The sequence below is a fragment of the Branchiostoma lanceolatum genome, chromosome 1 (assembly GCF_035083965.1).
Source record: "Branchiostoma lanceolatum isolate klBraLanc5 chromosome 1, klBraLanc5.hap2, whole genome shotgun sequence".
NCBI classification, from domain to species: Eukaryota; Metazoa; Chordata; class Leptocardii; order Amphioxiformes; family Branchiostomatidae; genus Branchiostoma; species Branchiostoma lanceolatum.
Genome location: NC_089722.1, coordinates 8,490,219 through 8,518,145, shown reverse-complemented (window position 1 = coordinate 8,518,145; position 27,927 = coordinate 8,490,219). Strand labels below are relative to the sequence as shown.

Genomic DNA, 27,927 nt, shown 5'->3' with positions numbered 1-27,927 from the left:
CTGGTTCTCAAGTATATATCGGAACCGATGTACCGTTACGTTACGTTGAAGGAAACCGTTTCCGATATGTCGAACTATTCGCGCGTCTGTTTGGTTGTCCAAGCTGTGATGACACAATAATACTCTTACTCCAAGTAGTGAACAGAGAACCTGGATCGATTAGATGAAACCCGAGTTGCAATAAAAACTCCTTTTGCCAGTTTTAATACGTTCATTGCAACCGTTAGATCTGCTTGGAGATTAGATAAGATGAACTTCCGTCATCACAACAATGCATCACTGAAATAACATAAGAGTAGAAGTAGAAAGTCTGGTGTGTCATTGGCTGAACCAACTGCCGAAATTAAAAATTCCTTGAATACAATGTCGTACGTTTTTTTCGGCCGTGCGATATCCAGCGAATTTTCGACAGGACAGACTACCGACAAGGATCTACGGCGACTTTTTCTGTCACAAGACAGCAGAAGTTGGTGTCAAGAACGTACTCGATTTGCTGTCGTGAACCTATCGTATGACGATTGTGATCTAGTCCAATTGCAATAAACAGTATCGGATAATGCTATGGTCACATTTCCAAACCGGGGCCCGGCCGGACTGTTTGCGGGAACGAAAAGTGCGTGTCTCAAGAAATGTACACAAATTAGGCTCACGATTATTATTTTTTTCACGTTTTGTGTGTTTGTTTTATTTTATATCATACTTTTAGTTCCCGCAAACTGCTCGGCCTGGCGCCGGTTTGGAAATGTGACCACAGCATTATCAATACTGTTTACTGCAACGCCTGTACATGTACGCTCCTAAATCCCAGTGGAAGATTGATTGAGTGAAACGTCTCGCAGGTATTAAAAACGAATGATTTAGTTACATTCTTTATGCCGGTTTTAGATAAGGAAGCCAAACTACACACTTATTCCATGATCTGGTGTTTGCTGATGTTTTTGCCGCAAACGGTTTGAAAACTAAGGTTCGTAAAGTATGAGTAGTATTCACTTGTACAGAAAAGTTCAAGTGTCGATAATACAGTACTGAATTATACTATTGCACTAACGCAACCCCATAAATATACAGATAAATAATGATAATATCAAATTATCAACAACAACACTTATTTTCAAAAAAACTCATTGAAACGCTGATTGGAATACAAACAAGTCACTGAATACAAGTTGAGGGTTCAGACTGACCAAGAAATAACTGCACGCTTCAAGTGTTTGAACATAATTAGAGAATGGCCCCGGTATACTCTGCCGTGGGAACGTTTGAAACAAAACAGCCGCCAGGGCCTGTCTACTACCAACATAGGAAATAATCGGAACGGCAGCAAACTGAAATCAACACCACCGTGGATAAAAGGAGCTTTCCTTTCGAGACTAAACGTCTAGGCGAGCTAGAACAACTTATTTGTCCTTACCTTTCTGGAGGATTAGTTCACAAATGGTATTGGAGACCTAATCCTTCAGAACGTATAGGACAAGTGAGCGGTACGTAGGAGCTCAGGCACGAGGATCAAGGGTCGCCATGGATACACGTGGACATGAAAGGTGGCTTTATTAGTTCGTAACAGGGTTTCCCGGCATGGGAAAATATGGAACAATAAGCTGAAACTGTTGTACTTGCGACGCCGTTTACCGTTTACCTTCACCATCGTAACAAAATAAAGATTTGTTGTGTGCTTTTAATGTACAGGCACATTTTGTTTCCAGTTTATTGGCTTCCATTATGTTATATAGAATATCTTCAAGAAAATCTTTAAGGAATGCATTTGTCATCTTCAGTATGTCTGCGTATTATGGTAGAATATTTCTGATAAGAAGTCGTAGTAATCGAAAAAATTATCTATCCATGCAGAATATCATATTTAGATTCCTAGGAAATTCTTTAACATTTTGCGCCGATATTAAGCGATGTTGTAAACGGTAGTGCATAATCACCAGTTACAGTTTACAAAAAACACTTCAGTGTAATTGAAATTGAGTAACATACTCGTTAAAAGTTGTTCTAGTGGGATCGACTATCAAATGTAATATAAACTCATCAAACATAGGGAAGTTCTTGTCTTTTAATAAGTTTCGTTGTGATCTTATCACCTGTGGTATTCATCAGGATAGGAAGTCTATAATTACGGTAAATAGAGCGGAAGTAAACAAACAAATTGGATGATAGAGACAGTAACAGTGGGATCAGATAGACATGTAAGAATCACACCGTTTTGTCTCTGTACCGTGTAGTATTACATTAGGCACCGTGAAAAGACTCATCTAATATCCTAGCAGATATCCATAAGAAAGTTCGTGACAAAATAAACAAATATAAAAACGAGTCAGTGTCATAAGCAGGACTGTCTACGCTTTGTGCATAACGTTGATAGATACTATTTTGTTGAACATATCCTTTACTTTGCATTCAAAATGTACATTCAAAATAAATGTCACATTGTTTGTTCCTAGGTTTATTTTGTTTTGTGTTCTTTTCTAATCAAGAATCTTTGATTGTTGGGGTTGCTAATGTAACACAAACAATTGTATCAGATCAGATTATCGTCTACACGTACAGGTTTTTCATACGCGACTCGACTGGTAAGAAACAAACTTCTCTCTACCTAAGTCCGAAATAGTCACATTTGCCATCTATCCAGAAGGGCAGTGAGAACACTTTGTCTGATTTAGGCCCGATTTATACACAAGTTTTCGGAGTTGACTCGGGGCTGTGTGCGAGGAGCTTTCGGCTGCTCAAGTGGAGTTTTCCAAATAGAAAACGCTACTTGAGTGGCATAGGGCTCTCCTTGCACAGTCCTGAGTCGACTCCGAGTCTACTCAAAACGCGTGTGTAAACCCGGCCTTAAACTTTGCCCAGACGACCGTTCCATACAGGTGGCGCGGTAGCCATGCGGCCATGTGTGGGGCTAATTGACACTCTCTGTGTCCACGATACACACTGACAACCTGTCGCCACTTATTACCCCAGATTCTTTCGTCTCCCCGCACCCATCATGGCGGGATCCATTGTGACGCCGTCGCTAAGCAACGTCGGATGTAATGAGGTCATGTTGTGGAGCGCGCGTGCTGAGCAGACGACGTTTTCAGTGTTTTTACACATTCGGCTCTCTAGTCAAGACTTCAGAGTAATAACATTTGGACAGAGAATGAAAACTGTTGCCGCTAATGTCACAACGTATAACAACATTGCAAATACCGTTCGCACAACGCAAAGAAACTGACTGACGAAATAGCCTTATAAACTGTTATTAAACTGACTATAAATCTTAAAACTCTCTCAGCTTTCAACTCTGTATCCTTTCATCTTAATGCCCTAATAGTAAGCCAAATATGTAATATGTTCAGGCAAACTTATCTACATTTCTATTAACACAAATGGTGTATACGTAGCCAATACTGTAAAATCCAACTGTAAAACATTAGAAAATTCAAATTCTTGAAAACTTTCCTGTGTGTGATCACTTTTATATTTCCTCGACGATGTATGTTATTACAAAAGTTGTCCGATGTGTTACTTCGTCAGGCTTAAATGGTGGCAATACATCAACCGCACAACACTGGTGGGAAGTGGAATAACCAGAGAGTCAGGTGTCGTGATTTCAATTTTCATAGGTCCGGGTTATTGCTCTTTAAATCCAGTGCTTACACAACACGTAGGTACAGGGCAAGCTGGACAAGTATTAAGCCGGACCTATACATCAATACAGTCATTGTCAACCCGTTTTAACTGTTTGTTAAGGTGACCTACATAGTTCTACCAGTGACAGGGCAAACGTTTGTTGACATTTGGTGTCAACTGCAGTGTTATAGGATTAGTGGCCGTCTGCCTGGCAGTGACATGGTCCACGGAACGCCCTTCTGAACAACACCTTCTGCAAAGAGACGGGCAATCACAACGTAGGAAGTAGAGGTAGCTATGTACAAAGTGTAAGCAATGCTGAAGCAATGTATGACAATATTAACACCAACATCTCTGATATACACGTTTTAGGAGCAAGTCTTCAGATCAGTCCTTCACCTTCGTAAAAACGTTGTAAAATATTAACCAAAGCTTTCAGTAATTTATTATTATTTGGTAAATCAACTCTAGATCTTACTATCTTTGCTCGCCAGTTTGATTCAAATGAGTTGGGACATTTACAGCCTTGCATAGGAGTCTAAGACTAGGAAATGTAGTCAACACTACCATTCTGATTTGGAAAACTCGCTGGGAAATCTGACTCTCTACGAGTTGATTGCGCCAGACATTTCTGAAACTATATACTGTTACGCCATGATAAAAATAAAGATAATGTGATGAAAAAACAATTCAGCGAAACGTCACTACAATTCTAACAATAAGTTGAAAAAGGTTTTTAGTTCTTAGTTTATTGGTCTAAGATTTAGATAGACTATAGTTTAGCTTATCGTTCACGTTAATGTTGTTTAAAGCATTGGTTAGATATCTGTTCCATTACCATGTTCCAACTCCTGTTTATGCATTGTTTATTGATACCCGAAGCGTTTTCCGGTTGCTGGACTAACAAGAACATTGATTATGTAGAAATAGTTCAGGCTATCCATTGAGACCACTTTAATAGCCACTGATCAATCAATCGTTTTAAATTCATTTTTCAAATTTCTCTCAAAATCAGTGCAAAGTCTGGAAGCAAATTCTGTCTCGGTTCAAGAGGACTCCCTCTTTACTTGAGTTTACAGATGCCTAGTTTTATGTATACACACTGTGACTATCTCTTACAGCAAACAAAAACAGACGACACGCTTCGATAAACCTGTCATTCTTCTGCACGAACCGTTCGGAAGACGAGTGTTTAATCTGGGCTCATCCATTTGTGACACACAATATAACATATTGAGAATCTGTCAGGCAAAAACAGCTAACGTGTTACACTGTACTAGGACGGTCAATTGAACTGAAAATAGCCTAACATGTGTAGTGTACGTGGGAGTTTTTTTACGTGCAGAGTAAAAGCTTCAATACACACTGGAACTCTGCGTCAAACACGGGTCGTGGTCACAAGAACACGAGCCAAGCTAGGGACGGGCCAATGGTCAATAAAGAAGCGCGAATAAAGAGTGACCAGTCCAAATGTTTGAAGTGTATTAAGCGGACAAACTCCAGTCCAGAGGGGGTCTCACGTTTTTGTGTTGACACGACTGCACCAGCAAACTTTGTGGGCGTGTTGGGATGAATGGTAGAGCAACGATTAGCAGGTGTCCGGGCAAATATCACACATGTTAGCTACAGGACACACCTTTCCTACCATCTAAACTAACGCGCCTAAAGCGTTAATGTCTTTCATAGATTAACCTATTTTACAGCATAGAAGGAAATCGTATGTTGTGTGCAATTGTGTTTTTCTTGTGCATCTCACCTTTTAGTGGAGGTGCCACCTCTTGATCTGGTTTTGGGGACGGAGGTTTGTTGGCTTCCTTCTCGGCGCCTTGCGGGCTTCCCCTAGAAGCCGGTGGCGGGCCCGCGGCTTCCGACATGTCTCTGTGTTGTTGTGACTTTATCAAAGGGAGTAAATCACTTGTCTCATGACGTGCCCCAGCAGAATTGTCTCAGAAAACACGCAATCCTTTCAAATGCTCGCTGTCACAATCCACAACAGTTCACAATCCGGAATTTTGTATACACAATAGTTTAAATCCAAGAACTCGGATCCAGGAAAGTTGATTCCACAGACAAACTTGTGTCTTGTCAGTTGACTGGGACCGTCTATATGACGTCAGCAGGTTGTCATGGTAACACGTCACGCTGTGTCCCTGAGAAGACAGACAGACAATGAACAGAATGAGAGAGGTCAGACCGGTTCACACATGTCATACATATTTACAATTTGTTCTGTATAATGACACACGGTCTCCAGGCCCTGTGGGGTTAAAGTGATCATTTATAATTATCGGGTATGTATATATCAATTTTCGTGCCTAATTATTTGCATTCCTAGTGACCATTATGATAAATGTTCAATACGCTGCAATGCTGTCATTTTACGCAAGGTAACAGTTACTCAAGCAACTGGATAAAATCCAAATTTTATCCAGTTGCTTGAGTAACTGTTACATTGCTTATCTGGATGTCTAACATTCGTCGACGTACTGTCATTTTTGTTTGATTGTAAGATATTGTGTGTTTCCCAAAGGTATAATAATTCAATGTAGCCTGCATTAGATATGTCCCAAAGTCTTAATTTTAAAACGTAATATATGCTTTTTGCTATCTGCATCAGACTCTTTGGATTTTAAGATTTAGAGCTTTTCTCTTACTCTAGTAGCTAGGAACCCGTCAACATTCGCCCCCGCAAATTTGAAGTTAACGTCTGTTTTCAGCACTCACGTACAGAGTGCAGCTAACAATGCTTCTCAACTTAATCACGAGAAAGCTGACAGTTCACTCTTGACGCTAATGGTTTTGACTTTTAGATATTCACTTGTCCTCGCAGACCTTTGTAGATGTTTTCCCCCGATACCTAATGTATGTGCCTCTCCACCATGACAAGGTAGCAAAACGGGGGAAGAGAATGTTTCTGCTTGTTGTCTGATATTTACATGGATTAAGGCTCATATGTACCAATGCGGGCTAGCTTAAAAAGGGTGCACATCACGTTAGATCCCCACAGTCAACCTGCAAGCCTGTCCTATCAGGTTACATGTAGAATAGAAATCCCTTTGACAGATAGACGCATGACTCTTGAACTACATTCATGTTATGGTGAAGTTAGGTGCACTTTCAGACAAACGACTGCAGGCACTGTCGCTATCACAATGAACGACAGGTCAGGATTGTTTGGCCTGACAACCGTAGGTAAGGCAGGGATAGGACGCCCCCAGGGAAGACTCCCCAGGACAGGACAGACGTGCACTCCGACACATCGTCTGTCTGTACACTTTGAATGGTAACGTTACATCTCTTCGTGTCCTTCAGTCGGGTATCATCTTGACCTGGTGCTTTAATACAGACCACGGTCCGTGTCAGAGGTTCTCGCACTACCATGCAATCTGTGGTCTAGTTGTACACTGATGCGAAACACAAGGCCTTGGATATGAAATCTGAAGTAGAGTTGGTTTGATCAATTAACCCTAGATGATTGTGATGATGACGATGATGATGTATATGATCATGACCTCTGGATCATGACATTACTATGAGGCGTCAAACGAAGACGAAGAGTGAAAATGTTACTACGGGCATGCATGTATGGGGCAAAAAGCTTTTGATTGCTCAGCGAATAGTACTCATTCGGTCACAAGGAGAATCCAATTCTATGGCTGAAAGAAGAGGCCAAGGTCCTTGTTTGAAACCTACACGTGCAGAAACTCGTGCGGATTAGTTGTATCAGTCCAGGAGGTCTGGGATCAGCGGTACACCGGTACAATGTGTCTTTTGTGATGTTACCCGTATATGTTACGCCGACTGATACGTGATATACAAGAAAGTTATATAATGGTGATTAATCTTTGTACTTGTCATGAAGTCGTCTTCGATAAGATTTGCTACAATTTAGAAGAAGACTGCCTAACCCTTAAGACACTGTTTTAAGAACAGAAATTCTTTCACTGCAATAAGCCACCTGTTGAGTCTTGCCAATGCTCCGTTTAGCATTGTAACCACTGTAACACTGCTGATTTCTTTTCTCGACGGACAATACTCTTCAGAGCTATTTAAAGAATCTTGATGAAATTCTATCTTCATACCAGGTACCACGATTGTTTGAAGTAAGAAGCTCTTGTTTAGTGTTCGCTTTGTACAAAGACGCGATTTCGCTAGCTTTCTTTAGTTTTCCATTTTCACATCCATGCCGTCAGGTACAGGACAAGAATTTATAAGCAAATAGTCACGTCCGAAAACCACAAACCCTTACAAATGAACACAAGAAAGGGTAACATTAGACAGTGTGTAAACAAATACTAGTAGGGTAGTATCTTATGACAACGTCACCCCACCTCTATCACGTTCACATCACGTGGACAGTTCTGTCAGGCCTAGGCCTACTCCAATGGAAAGGTTAGAAGGTCGAGAGTTAGCGCTGCAGGATATTTTCAGCCCCCCCCCCCCCATTCCTTTACTCTACTCGCCCTCGCCAAGTATGTACTGCATACAATTTTCTCCCCCCCCCCCAAGTAAGACAAACAGATAGGGTACTTTTTACCTTTGCCCTACTTTCTTCGTACATGTATTATGATGGTGAATCCGCTTTTTTACAGCCCTGCACCGCCAATAAAATTCCCTTTTCCAAAACGACCTTCGTCACACCGCCTCACTTTATTTCTATTTCACAGTGACCTTTCTCCGCTCCTTTAAAAGTCTGTACTGTACCTCCTCAATTTATCGCAATGGAATAACCCTTAGAAATTCCACCTGTCAAGTGCCTTTTGTAACCTCGAAAGGTTTAATCAATCAAGTTACGGAGAACTAAAGACGGTCAGCTAAAGACACAAAAACGTCAAGAAAGTGTTGACACTTCTGCCTTCAAGTGCCTTTCAGAAGTAGGCTCTTTCGCACACACTTTCTTTAAGTGTCGGAAAGCGGTGGTGTTCACGTTTTGGCCCACTGGTTTTGCTGTGATAACTTTCTAATCTGAAGTGGCAACATCCACCTAGAAAATATCTTAAACCAGTAATCCAAAGTTCTGCGTGTTAGTGGTTTGAGCGACCTTTAAATGTCAAAACCGACCAGTCATAGCCCGCACCTAGCAACTATTTGCATACAGAACTGTTGCGGTACGACTTGTGTCGGTTTACTTAGTCAGTTCTCCAAAACGTCGATGGAGGCTTTCTAAAATGTTCTATAAAAGATACGTACAGCTGGCAAAATCATTTTCAATGGAAGTATCATGATTCATTTCCATTTCTTATCATACGAAACAATGAGATGGAACAATGTCATGTAGATGATAGATTTTCTTCGAACATGCCAAAACAACACTGACGGTCACAGTAACACCAACAGCCAGGGGAAGATAAAAAGAACTGCAGTTTGCCATCGAATCTTGTAAAAGTGTCTAACTATAATTACAACCCGCAAAGCTAGGCGTTTCCAGTGCGTGCCATGGCAGCCGCCCCAGTCACTTATATTTGTGTACATAGCGGTAAAACATACACAACTTTATCTCTGAGTTTATCCCCGGTCTGTGCTACCTGTCCTACACCCGACACACCTGTACGGCTAGGTGTGACGTTAAGCCAGGTGTGTGGGAGGTGCTAGTATCTAAAATGTGTGGATCATACATATTACGGCCAAGTCAGTGAACATGATGAAATACCAATGCCTTTTATGAATTCTTCTTTGTAGATTTTACAGAAGTGATCTAATCACTATGTTCTGCGGACATGATTGGAGGCCCAAAATAATCATAAGATGACACGTAAACCGATTTGTAATACTCTAATTTCGATATGTCTATCCAAGTTATAAGACTTGCTATGGTACTGTTCGAGGTCTAATAGCAACCAAGGCTAATATTCAAACATGTAGCTATGCTTGGAAAATAATTCACCTGTCATGGCAGTGTCGCGTATATAATGGTTGACACAACCGGCCGACGTCTGACGTAACTCTAAAACTTTACCTATAAACTTGTCGCCTGTACAACAATATGCCAAGCAGCATTTGTCACACCTATGGACACCTGTAACAAGCAGGTATTTTCGAAGGAAAGGTGGGATTTCTAATGCGTAATTCCTAAAAGAAAATCTGACCCCTGACCTAAGTACTAAGCCGGTCGGTTGGCAGGTACGCCGTACCAGCGTTGCTACCTTCACTCCTAATCTCACCTGTCGTGCCTTACAGTACACCTGAGGCCACAGAAACACCAGCCGACATACCTGTGTAGTTAGGTTGTTCTGTATCCTTAAGTACAGCCGACAGGTGCGCACAGTTCCACCTGTAAGAGGACCACGGCGCTGTCACCTTCACACCGACCGGCGTCCCACAGAAACACACGACAAAACCGGCTCACGGGTCGCCCCACTTTTCAGGGACCATCCATTGTACGGCGCTTAGGGGTGTCGGAGCAGGCTTTGTCTGGCGTGACGCAGCTAAATCCCCGTTTGTGAGCTATAGAAAATGGGATTTCGCTTTGACCCCCTTTGACAACAGAACTCTGTAAAGTGCGTAATGTTGTCGAAGGCTTTGTGTGAATAAACGACGGGAAATACAAATCCTTTGTAGAGGCAAATACTTATGTTGGAAACGGCGTAGAGAAGAGCGTACACTCAGTCACTTCCGCAGGAACTTTCACACAAGCCTGACTGACTCACAATTAATATTTCGCCCTGACAGAACCTTCAGTGCCTTCATGTATAGATTGCTGGAATGTCGTACGTCTTGTTTGCTGAATAATTAATTTCTTCCAAACAAATAATCAATTGATACAGAAAGAACTGTCAAAAGATACCATACAAGTCCCCAAACATAATGAACCGTCCCCAGATCTGCCCTACTTGTGAAACCCCGGCACAGTGCCCGGGTTATTCACCTGACCCCCCGCATTGTGCCTGTCCGACACCCGATACGGACACCTGACGCTCCTAAACATTGGGACTTACTGGGACCGACTTCGCGTTGTGACGGGCTAGAGGAGCCTCTAGATACAAATCCGCATAGGACTTGGTAGAACTAGGTTTGTGAAGAAGATACCATTCCGCAACATAGGACGTCACTGAACTTTCACAAGATAGCTACACAGATAAACGTCCGTACCACAACCACTGTCTTCTATGTGCAAATAGTAAGCAGCTCTGGAATAGATGTTGTGGGGAGAGTACAGTACAGTACAGTACAGTAGTGCTGCACCCTGCACCCATAGGAGAGAAGCAACAGGTAGTTTGTCCGAATGAATATTCATGAAGGAAAAGTTATGCACGTCAGTGTTCCCTCTGAATAGGATGTGTGCAGTCACAAGTCACCTCCCTAGGGGACCAAGGTAATCCCTTTGTCATCACAACCCGTAAGACAGGTATAAGTCACGTTGGGGAAGGATTAGAGACTGGCTTATCACGGATCATTTCCTCATCGATCAGGTAATGGGCCAGTTACCCCCAGAGGAAAATTGACGAACAGATTTTTAGTCTTTTTAAAAGTCAGGTAATGGGTCATTCCGTGATCAAGATGTACAGTTGACATGAAAAATTCGGAGGTACGTATCTCTCTACCTTTTCAAGTCATTGTTTGACAAATATTTTTGTAACTTTTAAAAGTCAATTTCAAGTTTGGAGGACCATATTTCTAATTTTGCCTTCAACTTGTACTGACGCTGTAATGGCGATCCAGAAACCTACCCAATCATTTGTCAATCAGACATAGTCACACTTTTCTTCGATGATCTGTGAAGTATCCAAATATAAGCTAGGGCGTGTCATTTTATGATAAGTCCATAGAGGTCGTTGTCAGACAACAACCTTCATGCTACCTGCCTAGTTGAATCATTACATTTTTTCCGTCGAGTCTGAGGGTAGTCAGAAAGACCACTTCACTACGTATACCACATAACTAGGGCACTCTCACACATGAACTTTGTGTTAAACCACAAAGGCAATCAACATGTTAAACAGATCGATGATTTAAAGTATATAGTCTTATCATCGATGTTAACACATATCAATCTTATAAACCTCAGTGGATGGATGCCGACGGAACTGCCTTGGAAAATCAATTATCAAGCGGAATTGTGTGGCAATATGTTTCCGATATATAAACAACATGATAAGAGTCTGAACTGCACTGTGTTGTACTGTTATGGCGAAATAGCCTAAGAGAAACGAAATTCTAAGTGGACATTATCGAATTTACATCGATGGATCTCAGAGCTCAGACACTGAGCTAAAACAAAACTAGAGTTAGTATTTCATATCAACCATATCAAGATTCTCACTCAGTAAGTGGCAATCATATCAAGACGGGGGATGTTATATTTCTTAGTTTGATATCAATGCAAATTCTTAGAGAAACATTCCCTCAGATCTCGGAGAACACATGAAAAAATGTTAGTTCATGTTATGGAATGTTCCGTAGGCTAGTCCACCATGACACATGCATGACAACGCTGTGCAACCCGAGATTTAGCGAGGAGACACGCTACCATGGGGATGGTGTTCAACAAACGACGGCATAGGGAGGTGGAAAGTACCGTGACAAAAACAAACCTCCCGAGAAGACGGCTAGATCCAAACAGCTTCGGGAACGGGAGTTCTGCCGATGGTTTCGGCGGGAACGATATCGTGTTTTTCTTCCCAAACAAACGGAGAAGTCTTGGATGACACCTGACACAAATACGTCACCTGGTCTGGTTGTTAGAGCCGCTCCCTGGGTCATAGGTCACGAAGTTAGCTCACAAGCCGTGACAAGGCAAAGCCTGTTCAAACTGCCAGTTTGTGATGCAAAATTCGGGTATGGTACTTTCACCAATTTTTCTTCTAAGTTCAAAAATAACTTCTGTATCTAAATTTACATTGCGCGTATGCACCTGTTATTGTTAAACTTGTACATGTGTACTTGGTAGTAGATGAACGAATATAAGTCATATAACAGCATTCTCACCGATACATTTGTCATGATCTGTAAGGGCTCCCTTAGAAATCGGTTACTCAGTTAACTGAAGGGACTACCCTTATAAGATTTATAAATAAATAAATAAATAAATAAATGAATAACACATTAACTTCCCGTCGTCTTTCTACAGCAACATAATTTTCATTTCTGGACAAAAAGTGATTTGACAGTTGATGGACCACAATAGACTAACATACACCTGACATAGGCATTGGAGCTGCACATGTATCTTAACATACCTGAGTCTCACCAGGTGTTCCGTCCCACGATCTAAAGTAATCCTCCTGTAGTACAGAGATCGATAAGCGGATGTCGGTTTCTAACATTACCACCTCAATGTCAAACTTCTTACACAGAACTACAATGAATAAAGTCATATACAGGGCATGATATTCCTCAAAACATCATCATTACATCATCACAAGACTTAACGCCTCACCGTAGGGGGTCTTGGATTCAATCTCTTTTGGTAGACTTGACAGACGACACAGTTTGTTACTCCGCCACTGTCACGACGTAAGCTGTACCAACCTTGGTGGCCCTGACTGTGTGCAGGACTACAGACTGGCGTTTGTACAGTCGTGATGATGCAGAGAGGCGTGTGAACGGGGAAAACCACTTCTTATCCCGTCAGGGTGGAGTGTGTAAAGCACAGGTGTTTCATACAAGGCATAAATCAGTTTTACTTCGCCCTGGAACTGTGTGGCGGAGAGAAGAACCATCTGGGTTCAGGAACTTAACTTAAAAAATGAATTGTGGGGGTAATGTGTTAGATCAGGACAACAACAGGCTTTGTTGTCTCTATGGTTTTAGTTTATAACGAACTAGTATAAGCACGAACTTGATCACAATTATATGATATAATAGTAGGTGGTTTCTTTTTCATTCTTTGAAGCATAGTTGATCATTTAGGTGGTATTTTGCCATTAAAGGTGTTCTTGTGCGAGTGGTAGTAGAAACAGTCTTTACAGTTTACGCTTTTCACTTATTTGACAACCAAACAACAACATTGATTTCAACTTAAAGAGCCACCCCCTCTATACAACCAGTAACCCGTCCCCTGTCTTTGCAGCCCGGGAGAGCGGCACTATCGCAGTTGCCTTAGTGACATGTAAACTTACCAATTGTCGTCTGCTGTTTAGATGGCTGTTAATCGGGCCATTAAACAACCAAATCGCACTATTCTGACAAGGCAGACCTATTGAACAGCAAAGTCCAGACGGAATCGTTTCAATAGAGTTTCCAATAGAAACAAATGATTGCAGCGCTCGACACCAATGGCCCAAATGTCAGTGGGCCCCGAGAGTTGGTCATTAATAATGTAGTAAAATATGTCTAACTGACAGAACTAGCATACCGGTATGTGCTTTACGTATGCTATCTCGCGTCAAGTGTTTACATTACACTATAGTTTATTGACACAACCAAAGTGTGGGGTAAACTTGATTTTTCTCCAAAACCATAATTCTAAGATAATGATTTTAAGATCACTGTACACTGAAGCGCATTTCTCATTGATCAAGTATAGCTAATGTCATAATGTAATGAAATCTACTTAATGTAGTTCGCCCTGTCATTTATTTTACTAGCCACGGATTGCGTTATATTTGGCTCAAAGGTCGCATTTGAAGGAGAACACTAGACAATGTTATCTTACTATTTACTCGTCGATCACGTCGGTTTGCAGAAGTAATGGTGGCAAATATATTTAATCAAACCATGTCAAATCAGACAATAGAACTTGATTAAAGTTTAGTGGGAGACTCGTGAACTTGGTTGTGCATTAAGTAAGTTGCTATGGTCGTTTGTATCTGACGTCACAGAATAAAAGAGACGGTTGATCAGGTATAGGGTCCACACTAATTACAAAACGCCCTTGTGAACGCATTTACTAGTCTTCACTAGCTTGTAGCAGTCCCAATAGTAGTCAAGGTTATTTGCCTCAAAGTTTTCTTCGGTTGATTTCATTTTTTCTTCGTCCCCTTAAAATCCATAAAGCCAGAAATCAAGATGTTGGTCGTCAAATTTCAGTCTCTGTTAGTACCAAACTTGAAGACTCAAAGCATGCCGTTGTTATGTTTCTTCAACCCATTACTAGGTGCTCGTGGGTGTCAGGGTATCCAAAAAAAGAAAAAGAATCAAGGCAAGATCAGGTTTTGTGTGAAGTTTCAATTCTTCGTTTGATAATGACGCCTTGATTTGACGTCGCCACCTAGTTACCTCCAAAGCCAGTATCATCTAAGTATCTAAATCTTCAAAACTGGCCATGGAGTTGTTACCTAGGCCGACTAAACTTACCATTACGGCAAATGAGCGACGTCTGCCGACATTCATTATATTGCACGTTGATTTTAGAACCACCTGCCCATTGTACAGTCTTACCTACTTACGTTTCAATGTTAGCAAGTTACATTGAACATGCAAAGTTATAACCCACAAACGAGTTACTGAACGTATTCGAATATTTGATTTTGATTGATCAATAATGGCATTGACTAACAGTATACAACGGAAAGAGGGAGAGAGAATGAATGAATGTACATAAATCTTGATGTTGTCACCATATCCCAGGCGCTAAAAATGTTAGTATCCAGTGTTTTGAAAATTGCCTGAAATATGGATCAAAGCTATTCCTAGATCAACCACGTGAATAATGAAATTGCAAGATGTAACTTTATGGCAAAGATCTTGCCTTCAAGCTGAGCACCCCTACTATCTAAAATTGGCGCAATGGTATCTTCCACAGACGTCACGTCATTGTCCAAGATGGCTGCCCGAAGGATGATGTTGTTGTTGTGCGCTGTCTTCTCGTCGCTTTTCTTCGCGTCTGTCTCCGCCGCTCTCCCGCACGAGATGCTGGTAAGTGCCTAGCCTCACGCCCCGTCCGTGGCATGATACTAAAGCCTTAGAATAACACTGTCACACTTAGAATTATGCGATTTTTCAACACTAGGACTCTTGACGGACGGTGGATGGTCCATAGGGAGAGGAGATCTCTCTCCCATCCTCCGCCTTCCTTTCGGCGCAACACACTTACGTATCAGCGTAACATTCCTTAAGGTTCTCTCGTTGTCCGCCGTGCCATATGCCCAAGTGTTGTGCTTCTTTAAGTTGTCACCACAAACTTGTTTATCAAATAAACCACTTCACACGACTACCTGTGGAGTGTAAAAGGATGGTGGGCGTTGACAAATTGGCAAAACAGACCGCTGTGTAATTCGTATTTCTCTTGACGTGCGCCTCTGTGCGTTTTGCGTCAGCAGGTCTTCTCAGCACCACATGTTCTATTGTTGCTTGAGGCCAGATCGTGTCTAAATCGTAATCTGCACACCAGTTTGTACAGATTCACATAGCGACTGAGCCATCTGGTAAAATTAGTGTGATCAAGTCCCTTTCAGTTCCATGCTTTTAAGAAGGGAACCCTACAGTCAGTACAGACATGTCTTTTTTTTCACCAGCATTTTTCTCATCCAACAGCCAAACATCGGCTGTATGATAAAAGTAGGCAAATGAATTAAATGATTTCAAAGATGTAAATAGTAGTAAAAAAAGAAGTGAATGGGAGTTCATGTCTATCATTAGTCTTCTAGGTCTTTATAGTATTCACACAGATGAAAGAATAAAAGACCTTCTTATTCCAGATGCATATCAATCTTGATATAAAATTACGTGGGCAATGCAAATGGAGCATGCGAGGCCGCCATTCCACTAGACAGGGATCACGCAGCAACCTCGCTGTGACAAGTTGGATTTATGTAACCCTTGATGTCATGCAATATGTTAAAAGTATGACTGAAAAGACAAAAGCGTAGAAAAATCTTCTTTTTTTTATCTATGAAATCATGTCAAATTTTCGGTGGCATCATGATCGCAACAAGGTCACTACCCCAGTTAAGTGGGATGTAAATCACAACTTGCTCGCTGAAATTCAAAAGTACACGCTACGTGGGAGAGACAGACTTTGAATATTGATACCATATCCTACATAAAAGTTCCATGTAAGCGTGGTCCTAAATCCCGGAAAGGGATTAGAAGAAATCCTGAAATCCCGCCACTTTGATGCTGCAGCTGCCCGGAGAGACAGGTGCTTACCGTGCAGCATTCACCCGGATTCAGATTCCTTTCATGTTTTCAGCATCAATCATGTAGTGGTAACAGGCTGAATAAAAGTTCTAAACTGGAATTATGCGGCTCCAGATGTCTTACTGAGGGACGACTGCAGTGCGAAAGATGTCGGTTAGCTTGAGGAATGAATCGACTAGTACATGTACTTCATTCAGCATCAATCATGTCAGAGAACCTTTGAGAATCTGAAGTGTTTTTATTACCTCTAAGTTTAACATGGTAGAACAGGAGAATAGCAGTAGTGTTTTCATAGGGGAACTACAGAGTATGTTGATACTTTAGAAACAACATTCTTATCGGTTTGTTCAGAAGAGAAATGCCGAAGGCCACTTACTATTGTATTTGTAGCAAAGAATCCAATTTGAAATTTGAAAAAAAAAAGAAACAACAAGCAACACTTACAGTTGAGATTAGATGGTTTATGCAATCAGCTCTAGCAAATAATTGCTAGGATGTCAACTGACCTTGTATGCCTTTGCAATATAGCATTTCATAATGGCAACACTATTCATAAAAGCTACAGAATCTTGAGGATCAGCCCACTCCCACTCAGCACAGTATGTTCGTGACAGATGATGGTTGAAAAACACCCCAGAATTTACAGTTGCTAGGAGATGCTGAATGCAGAAGACGTCAACCCGGCTGGCATTTAAACTACATGTCAGTGCTTTTGATAGCGGAGATTGTGGAGAGATTGTAATCAGGATTCTCCACCTGTGGCTCTGCATGAGTCGTGACCGATCTCAGAAATAGTTTTCAGAATTCTCTCCTCATCTTGATTGACTGTTGTGATGTTGATTAACTCTTGCGGTAAATTTCATCTCCACAGATCTAGAGTCTGCTGAGGCAACACACCTGTAAATATTTTTTCTGTGTAGAGATGATTCTATATGCATGCAGCCTGGGAAGGGGGTCTATATTCCCCTTTTCTGTAAGGCATATGGGCAAGCTATTTTGATTTACCATAATTCAGAGGGAAAGTATTTTTGAGATGGCCATATTTTGCGTAATTTGACTCCCTGAATTCAAAGCGTAAAGCTTTTTCAGGGCCCCCCCATTCACAGCCTGGATGCCATCCTATTACTACCGGGGCTCCTACACTCGCTACCCTAAAACAATTTTTTTTAGGGTAGCGAGTGTAGGAGCCCCGTTAGTAATAGGATGGCACCCAGTCTACCCCATGCAGGCCCTCTAGGAGCCCTCTTGGCCTGTCTTCACTTGCTCCCAATAGTGGTAGGGACTGTTAGGAGCAGACATGTATCTATATGTGATGATTATAAAACTTTGTTGGGGTCGTGTGGCGTAATGGCAGGGTTTTCCGCCCAGAACCCAAGGGTCCCAGGCTCGAATCTCCTGACCCACGGATCTTGTGCCCTTGGGAAAAAGGCACTTTACACGACTTTCCCCACTCCAGCCAAGTGTAAAAAAATGGCTATATCATGTGTGTGGGTGACAGCAATAGCTGTTGCACTTCCAATAAAGAAATTACAAAACTTGTAAAGCACCGGCTAGAATGTCAGCCAAATGCTGATAAGCATGTTTTAAAACCAAATCTTTCCCTTAGGTTCTTCTTATGTTACAGAGACTAAAATGCTGCTTAACCACATATAGGGAATAGTTGTTTTAGCTATCACAACTAGCCAACAGAAATTCATAATAACCATTTAGCACTAAAACAACAAACTGGAGGCAACAGTTTTACATTGTTTTTGAAAAAGAGCAAAAGTTTGTGTAGTATGTTTTGACAATCTCAATTTTTCTTAAAGCAATGCCAAGGTGAAAGTCTTCTAGATTTTGAAGAGCACTTGAATGACTAGAGTTGACTTAGAGAGCATTCAGGGGAACAAAAGTTCACTGTTGAGTACAAACATCTGTTACAAGCTTGGATGCCTCTGATTCTTTCTGAGGTTGTATCCATAGTAACAGACACACCTACATGCTAGGCTTCACATGGGTTATCTCACATCAGACATTGTGGAATTGCCACATTTTCAGGTTAGCCAACAACAGTCATACTGCATGTGTTGAGGTTTTTCTTATCTAGAAGGTACAGCAATACATTTTGTACAAGATGTGTTTTGGGTGTCTTAGACAAACAAACTTGTAAATGTAATGTGAAATTTGAAAAACTTGAAGTTGGATTGAGGAGGAAGTGGAAAGGTGCCAAGGGTTGCAATTAACATCTTCACTGACAATTGATTTGTAGAAATCCTCAGGGATTATTGCTTTCATCATTCATAAATATATGGGGTGTTGTCTTTAGCTCTGGAAAAGCACAACTTAATTGTAGGTGTACTTCTGGTGAAAGGAGAGTAGTTCTATACAGTTTACAGATTGCAATAAGATTACATTTAACACATTGTAAGATTCAGTCCAAACTGAAAATGCACCCAAGGATACAAGGCATTAGTAAGAAACACACTTAATCAACACTTCCGGTGTCGCAATCTTTGTTATAAAACTTACTACTTAACAGCTAAAAGTCACCTTTGAGTAAATCCATTGATAGCCAGTCTGCCGTGACTTAGTACAGAAGCATTTACTTGTAAATACCATGGAAGGTTGCTGGCTCAACATGCAAGGGAACTAAACCCTTACGTGAAACTAGAAGTTTAAAAGTCAATGTTCTAACACCCCTATTTTCTAGGTGGAAGATGCCACCAGTCCCATGGCAGTGAAGATGGAGAAGGCGTTGGAAGAGACCATTCTGGTAGAGGTGCAGGAGGAGGCCTTGGCAGAGCAGATACCTGGAGAGTTGGAGGACAAAGTCATCAAGGTAACTTTAAGATACAAGAAGTTTTGTGGTCCTGCTTTTTGTGTAAAAGGTGAAAGTTTGAAGCTCTGAAAGCTCTTTTATCATCGTATTTATTACTACGCCATGTATTTTCTTACACATCATAATGAAAAATACTTTTAGCATCAGTACTGGTTGACTAGTAAGAGAAATTGGTTATAGTAATGAGTTTGCACCTAGCCCCAGCTGTTATCTTCTTCAAATTGCCTCTTATGCTTACATAAAAAGTTATTGGCTTGGCTTATAGTTGGCTGAAATTGTGCCAAGGCCAGCTATGTGCCTTGTAGTATGATGGCAATTAGTTTGAAATGCTCTTCAAATTACATGTTATGCTTTTTCATGAACATTCAACCTTCTGAATAACTGGTATCAAAGGGCAGCTATGGTAGTGTGATATCCTGAGTTTGTTATAACAATCTATAACCTGACTTCTATGGTTACTTGGAGCAAATGTGTAGACGCATAATACTGGTGTAATGAAGCTTTGTATGATGTATGTTTGTAACCAGACACCAGGGCTATCTTTATGAGTACTGGCACGAGCAGTGTCTAGTTATTATAAGATGCCCATTCTTAATGTGTGTAGCATTTCAATCATACCATCATGCCAATGTAAATCAGCATTTTAGTTCCTGGCCTTTGAATCTGTCTGAAGGAACGTTGTAATATGTTTTCGAACTCACCTTGCTTCCCAAAAAGAGTAGGTGTATGCTCTTGTCTGAGTAAATCAGAAGCTAACAGTTTCAAAGCTGGGCATCTCAGGCATTTCCTGACTTATCAGGTTTACCTGTGAGTTTGTCCTGAAGGCCAGCCTTCTTAAATCCACTTCAACCTTATCAGTGGTAATCTTTGCAAATTCAGCCACTAGTTCCTAGGATCGTTGGTGAGCGTGCATTGATACATGTACCCTTATGTACCAAAAGGTTGGTTTGGTATGTAAAAAGGTTAGGATTAAGTTTTTATCCAGGAAATCTATGCTGTGCTGCTGTTTTGCTTGTTAACAGTACACAGAGGGATGAAGTGTTGTGTACCTGTTTGGATGGAGTAGTAGTCTGAACACCAGCCATGTTAGATTGAGTTGCTCCCTAACATAGGCAAGTAAAATTAGGAAGCAGCTACTAGTAGAACCAACATGGCTGGATTTTAGGCCAATAAAGTAGATGGTAAGCATGAAGTTCGTTGAAAATGAAAGGAAAACACCAGAAATATTTCCATTGAACCTGAACGTAGATTAACTAAGAATAAGAATTAAGATGACTAAATAAGAATCAAGACTACGAAGATTTTCTTCAATTTGTTGTTTTTTCATGTACGTATATTTGTACTATGATTATCTTGAATCTGGTTTGTGGGAATGTAGCTTTTATTTTTCCAGCTTTGTTTTGATGTCCATTCAATTTCATCCAGGTTGAACTGAAGGTGACTGTTCACAAAGGCCAGGTAAAGGTGAATGACCTGCCGGTCATTACCCCTGGGATCACCCACCTGACCTGTGATGCTCAGATATGTAAGTCCACAGCATTTCTTAATAATCTGCATCACACACATTATACATACTATTAGAGTGATACAACATAAGTTCATATATGGTACGTGTTCATCAGATACGTATACATGTACTTTAGATGCATTTAAGCTTCCAGTGGTTCTATATATGAATGAATGAATGAACTTTATTGCTCGACAATTGTACATGGCACAAATTAAAGTATGGCAACAATAGCAAGGCAATCAATACAATACTAAGCTAGTCTATTTTATACTGAGAGCTATAATTACAAGAGTATGGGAATAAATGGCGCATGTTCACCGAGGAAGGAGGGCAGCTGATTGGCCAAGGCACAGCAATGTGATGTTAGAACTTGATAATAGCATACCATACCTGTATTGTCTCCCCAGTCCAACCATCAGCAGGAGGGAAGCTGATTGGCCATTTGCTATCAGTTGAGCTACCAGTTAAGCCATAGGGACATTTACATGTAATAATGTTAGAATTGATGATAACATACCTGTATTATCTCCCCAGTCCAACCATCAGCAGGAGGGAAGCTGATTGGCCAGGGCATGGCGACTGTAGGTGTGCGACTCTTGGTCCTGCAGCGAGGCGAGAAACAGCTGCACATCGAGGAGGAGGTCACCTCCGTCAATGGCACAACTGTAAGGTTTCGTCCATTGCCATTGGTTTAATTCAACGTGTTGTATTATTACAGCCACTAGGTACCCATCTGAGTAACGAGGCTGTTGTAACGTGCTCAAGACATCTCCTTGAAAACGGAACCCCCATTTTACGTCTCGTCCAAAAGACGGTGCAGCTCCGACAAGGATACCCTTCCCAGATTCGAACCAGGGTCTCCCCGTTACCAACTAATTGGAACCATTATACTAAAAACCGGATTGCCTTTACACTGACAATTAACCAGGATTCTACAATGTGAAATCATAATCATTGATCAAATCAAATCATGATCAAGATACAAAAACACAACTGTAAGGTTCATTGCCCTTTTTTAAAGACCTGATTGAGATAAACACAAAGCTGACAATCTACCAGGGTTAGGATCTAACTTGTAATCAAGATACAAAAACCTTTACTCTCTATGACTCCTGTATAGTCATTTCTGGTCATTATTGGTCAGTTTCTTTGATATTTCATATGATAAATAGGAGAGGAAGAAGAAAAATCTGAAAACTTTTTCCCAATGAATCAGATTAGCAAATTACACCAAGAGCACAATGATCCCATCATCTGTACTGACCATGCCCCCCCCCCCCAGGTTCTACAGGGGGTTGTACACCAGGTGTTGATCGTGTTGAGTGAGAAACAGAAGGAGCTGAAGCGGATGGTGTCTCATGTCAGACTGGAACACAGCAAGGTTCATCAGCTCTCGGCAGATAGTGTGGTCCATGTCGCCAAACAAGGTTAGTGTTCTCATCCATCCATCCATCCATCCATCCATCCATCCATCCATCAATCCATCCATCCATCCATCAATCCATCCATCCATCCTTCCATCCATCCATCCATCCATCCATCCAATCATTCATTCATTCATTTGGTCATTCATTCTTTAATCTTTACTCTTATATTTTTGTCTTCCTTTCTCTTTTCCATTCCTAAGTCTACCTCCTTATTTTTCCTCCCTCTCTCTAAATGAATAGATGTAGTTCCTTGTTATTCGTTCCTGATACAGTATAAGCAATCTAATACTTGCAATGTCGAAGGCCACACCCTTGTCCAACTATCTATCTAAGTTCTAACTATGATGGATTGCAGCCCTAACTGTCATGGCTAACTTGTATCTCTCGGACTATACAGTTATAAAGACGTCGACCATGGGCCATGCGGAGATGACCAGTAACCAGCAGGAGGCAGTGGACATCGCCCCAGAGATCAGCACAGAGGAGGTGGCCGCCCCTGGCAAGCTGCCCGAGACCCCCCTGCGGGCAGACCCCCCCTTAAAAACTACCACCTTCCACGTAAGATGTTTCTTTTGTTTGCTTCAATCACTAAAAGCAAAAAGTAGGAAATTTGATTCAGTATTTGTACACATTGTATTTAGCTCACTGTAATCTTAGAATTCTTCAGAGTTTTCGATTCCCTACCCTGCCAGAAATTTTAATTGAATCAAATAAACAACTCCCTTTGTATGACTTTGAAATTGCGTTATAGAACAGCTCTCTTTGTCTGATTTTGGTGGTTACTAGAGCTGATGAAATTGTACAAAAGTCCCTTTTTGTGATGTTAATGGCCTCCACCATCACAAATCACATTAAGATAACAGCTCCCCCTATCTCCCCCCAGTCGCTGTGCAGCCGTATGGAGGAGCTGAAGAATCAGATGTGTGTGGCGTTCCGACAGATGTGCGACGAGTTCAACCTCCAGTCGTTCTACGTGCGGCTCCTCGCCCTCTGCCTGATCTGCGCCATGACGGTCCTGATGTGTCTGGCCTGTGTGAAGGCCTTCTGTCCTAAAGAAGAACTCTCATTGTAAGGGACAAGTGGGGAGTTGTTGTTAACTGTGTTATTTAGAGACAAACTCTACAACTGGATAAAATTTTTATTTCCAGAACCAGAAGTAAATCTCTGAATTTTATCCAGTTGTAGAGTTTGAATTGTCTTTTTATGTTGTTTACCTGGATGTATGACCTTCATAAACATAAACTGTGTTATTGTCTACCTTCTTGTTGTATGCTGTTCTTTTGGTCAACCCAATGACTAGCCTGTTTGCTTTAAGTTTAAGCACTAACTAGGTAGGGGGCAAGTAGGGTGTTGCTATCCATGTCATTTGTTAAGGATCTATAGATGATAATAACCTTTATACATTCATGCCCTATATCAGGCAAAGTACAGGCTGTGGAGAGTACAATGTAGTTGTGCGAGGTCTCACACCACCCATCAGGGATAACATGATGATGATGCAGACAAACAAATAAAAAAGTAGTAAAAAGTACCTACAGTGAAAAAACAACTCTAATATACAACCTGTTGATGTCACCAAATAAAGAAAATTATGTTTTCTGCCCTTCCGCAGTGAGGAGAAGATCAAGCTGGGCATGCTGTGCGAGGCATGCGAGCTCAAACACACCGAGGAAACCTACAAGGTTCTGAAGAAATACGAGCTGGTATAGAAGGTTAAGATTGTAATATGTTGTGCAGACAGAGAAAAGGTCATCATACCGCAGGGACTGTGTAGCCTCTGTCCAAAACTGGTTGAAACTGCAGCATTCTCTGTACATTTAACACCAAGAGAATGCCTCTGGTCTAGTTGGTTGTCTTAAGATTCAATTGATAGAGTTTGATTAGCATAGCTCTCCTAGAATTTGTGCAGTACAACTGGGTGATGGCATTACACAATAATTCAACTTAAGACATATCTTCTTCAATACATTTAAACCCCTGATTTAGAAAGAAAAGTGCTACTTGCAGAACTTGGTTAGACTAAGCCCAGGAGATCTTGTGGACATCCTGTTGATTTTTTAAGTATGTGCAGAAAGTGCTGCAGTTTCTGTTGCTTGAAGTCATACCCATACCACAGAAGAATTCTTCAGTTTAGATAGCATAGTAGAAAATGGACGCTAAACGTAAAACGTGACATAGTATAGTCCTTTCCTTCTGATAAGTTATTATGTTGTGCAAGGGACAGTCCTGTAATCATATTTGTTTATTGATGGTTTACTGGTATATATGAATTTGTATGTTGTATCTTGGAATGCTGAGAAAGATTTATGATCTAGAGGGAAACTGAAATGGATTTGATTGAGCTATATATAGTATAAGACTTGCTTAGACAGAAAGAAGGTATGGAATTTGTTAGGCTTGGTAAGGACTATCAACCAGAGCACTTTCTGAATATTGTAGGCATACAAATTTGTACAATTGTTTGGTCTAGGTAATGTAAAGTGTTCAGAGACCACAACAAAGCTGAATGCCACATACTTTCAAACTATACACAGTACTAGTTCTCAATGGCCATAGTGGCTTATACTAAACTAATGCTACCATTATTGCAGATAGACTGCCCAAAGATTATCAATTCAATATAGGGTGCAGGCTACCCAACTGTCTTCCTTATTGAAGGGTTGAAATAGATTTGTCGTATTTTGTCTTTTAGGTACTAGACTCTAACATCTTAAGGACAGGGTTCACTTATATGACAGACAACATGTGACAATATTTCTGCTGCTGGTCAAAAAATGGTTCATAATGGATGTATTATCACAAGGGAAGTTGCAAGAATTCTCAAACAGAACTTTCACATGAAAGTCTAGTTCACAAAAAACAGGAGAGGATAATTCTACATTGTATATGTCATTGCAAAAAAGGCAAACGTTCTCAAATATCAAACAATATTTTAAGGTTAGTTTAAACAAGGAGAGTCAGCAGCCATACTCCCTTCATGTTATGAACTGGGGACTTGCAAATAGTATCTAAACTGGGACCAGGAGAAATAAGAGGACTTTGTCAGAACTTGTACAATTCACAGAGTAAGTTTTATGTATGACCAGAAGAAGATACATTTGTTAATGTAGACTTGTGGAAATTGCTTCTAGCAAGGAAAGAGCAAGCTAACTCTATAAAGACATTTACTCAAGCTTAGAAGGCAACTAACAACAGAACAATGTTCGGTAAGATGATGTAGGGACTTGGATAGGGTAAGGGAGTTCCAGATAATGATGTTTACTATTGTGTTTAAAATTAATAGTTATTCTATTTTGTCTAACGTTACATGTTGTAAGGAAACATGAATAATGTGTATATTGTATATTGTTCTTGCTTTATCTATTATGCATTCACTCTTATTCAAGACATTTTGTGGATATAGACTGCCATGCTGATTTACCCTTACAATGTTATATGATGATTGGAAAGCCTGGTTCTGGTTATCCCCAACACTCAAGGGGTTGAGCAAAGCTGGCTCAATTTCACATTTATTCAAGTACCGGTTCTTGTTCAGGTTTCGAAAAATCAACCAATATCTGTGGACCATGCGGTTTTCTGCAGGTAGAAGAAGAATCTGATTGGCTGGTTTGAATGATGTCGTGTACTGTGGTTGGACAGGTTTTGAAATTTTTAATAAAAGTTCAGCAGTGCTATGGATTGATTGCAGTAAATTGACTTCATGCCATCTTTGACTCACAAAGATATGGGGAAAAATTGCTTCACTTATGTTTTTGTGTTAGAAAGGATACACACGGCAATTGTTCCAGGCTAGAAAGATGCAAAAGTCAGAAAAAATACTGTATCACTGCCTATTGTAGTCGGTATTACTGTCAAACAGGTACAATTCATACTACATTTCATTTGTTGGCAAGAAAAATTATGTGGGTTCTTTTTACTGTGATTGTGATAATGGAATAACCACAGCGTTACTTGACATTTAACTAGGAGAACAGAATTCTTTCAAGTCTCCTTACTACCATGGTACATTGTACATGAAGATGTCCTGTTATCACACTAACATAAATATTGAAGAGAAACCACAGACTGCAGCATGGCTGATTGTATAAAACTCTACCTGTCACTGATGTCCTATATGTTGTGGGAGACAATTGGCAATATTAAATGTGGAAAAAAGTGATGCATTATGTTGGTGTTTGCTTTTATTTAGTATCTATTGTTCCTATGTATCACCAAAGAGCTGTAGCATAAGCCTGTCTTCGTGTACTAGTATTTCTACGGTAATCGTCGGGCCGGCCGGCCGCTAGGAGCGCGATTTAGACAGGCCTTTTAATAGCCCGTACGATTTAGTCGAAGTCGTACGTATACGGGCCATAAACATGCCTGTCATATAGCCTCCTGTGCAGGCTTCCCGATAACGGTGGCATATATATTGGAGGGGGGGGGGGGTCTATAATGCCGGCAAGGGAGTTGTGTAGCCGAGGGAGTTGTGTAGCCGAGGGGTGCGCGCGTTATATATCAATATATATGCCGCCGTTATCGCGCGCATATCGGGAAGCCTGCACAGGAGGCTACCTGTCATACGACGCTCGGGGCCGATTCACACCCAGGAAAAGGCGCCGTACGCCGAAGACGTACGTCCAGAAAATGTTCCCAGTGTTTATCAGGTCTTAGTCATGATCAGGCTAGGTATATCAACTGTGTATGATATAGTCACGCATTAGTGAACTAACATTAACCTTTCATCTATATTTTATTTGATTTTATAGAATGAATGAAAGACCTTTATTGCACGTTTATGCTCTGATGAGCTAAGTACAGGTCATGGTGTGAAAACAGATGTATAGTTACAGTGATAACAAGACGTCATCAGGGCTATAGCCCTTTGTAATAGCAGGGAAACTTTATCAAGATAAACCTCCTTGGTCATATCCTGGTCAATCCAATAAACAAAAAACGAACAGTTAATTTTGTTATGTACAGTTGTGCTGAGACAGCCCCCTTAAGACGGCCACCCCCGTCCTGTCCACCTCCTCCAGCGGCGTCACAGTCAGCGCCCTCCAGTACTTCCTTTCCGTGGTGATGGAGTGAGAGCGATGAATAGCCATCTTTTTGGTCTCGTTGTAGTAGTAAGCCAGGCGCGTCCTGTCCACACTGGAGGGAACCATCTCGTAGGTGTAGACCCAGTCGCACAGATGCAGCATCATGATCACTCCTGTATGGAGAGGGGGACGATACGCGAGTAAGGTGTAGTCTTAGCCGTAACTTTGCATCAATTTCATAAAAGAAAAGTGAAATATCACTTGATATTCATACAGAAACATAGCCTCCGTTGCAGACTCTGAAGCGGCTTTTTGGGGGGCTAAATAATACACTTTTTGCAGCCACCCCGTAACTATCAGCCATCCTGTAACCATCAGCCGCCGGCTGATGGTTACAGGATGGCTGATAGTTACGGGGTGGCTGCAAAAAGTGTATTATTTAGCCCCCCAAAAAGCCGCTTCAGAGTCTGCAACGGAGGCTAACAGAAACAGCACATTTGAAATCTCTTAAGAATA

At 41.1% G+C, this 27,927-nt stretch overlaps 2 protein-coding genes across 4 annotated transcripts in view; one reads left to right on the top strand and one right to left on the bottom strand.

Moving 5' to 3' along the window:
• The window catches only part of LOC136436784 (dynein axonemal heavy chain 5-like), a 62,819-nt gene extending 49,703 nt beyond the window's left edge, over positions 1–13,116 (bottom strand). The window contains exons 1-2 of one of the 3 annotated variants that reach the window (XM_066431194.1): positions 12,992–13,116; positions 5,372–5,765 (exon numbers count right to left, since the gene is read on the bottom strand). In XM_066431194.1, coding sequence (XP_066287291.1) covers positions 5,372–5,489 — 118 coding nt within the window. In that variant the 5' untranslated portion in view covers positions 5,490–5,765; positions 12,992–13,116. Of the gene's footprint in view, positions 1–5,371; positions 5,766–9,827; positions 9,957–12,146; positions 12,262–12,991 lie in introns of those variants that run through there. The other 2 variants (XM_066431277.1, XM_066431111.1) reach the window with 2 other exon arrangements.
• A 2,182-nt stretch (positions 13,117–15,298) lies between these two features.
• LOC136442199 (glycoprotein integral membrane protein 1-like) lies at positions 15,299–26,549 on the top strand. The gene is made up of 8 exons (XM_066438976.1): positions 15,299–15,411; positions 19,325–19,453; positions 20,879–20,978; positions 21,498–21,628; positions 22,246–22,390; positions 22,788–22,948; positions 23,274–23,458; positions 24,003–26,549. The coding sequence occupies exons 1-8, from the start codon at positions 15,319–15,321 to the stop codon at positions 24,097–24,099; spliced, it is 1,041 nt and encodes a 346-aa protein (XP_066295073.1). The 5' UTR covers positions 15,299–15,318; the 3' UTR covers positions 24,100–26,549.
• Positions 26,550–27,927: the final 1,378 nt, after the last annotated feature.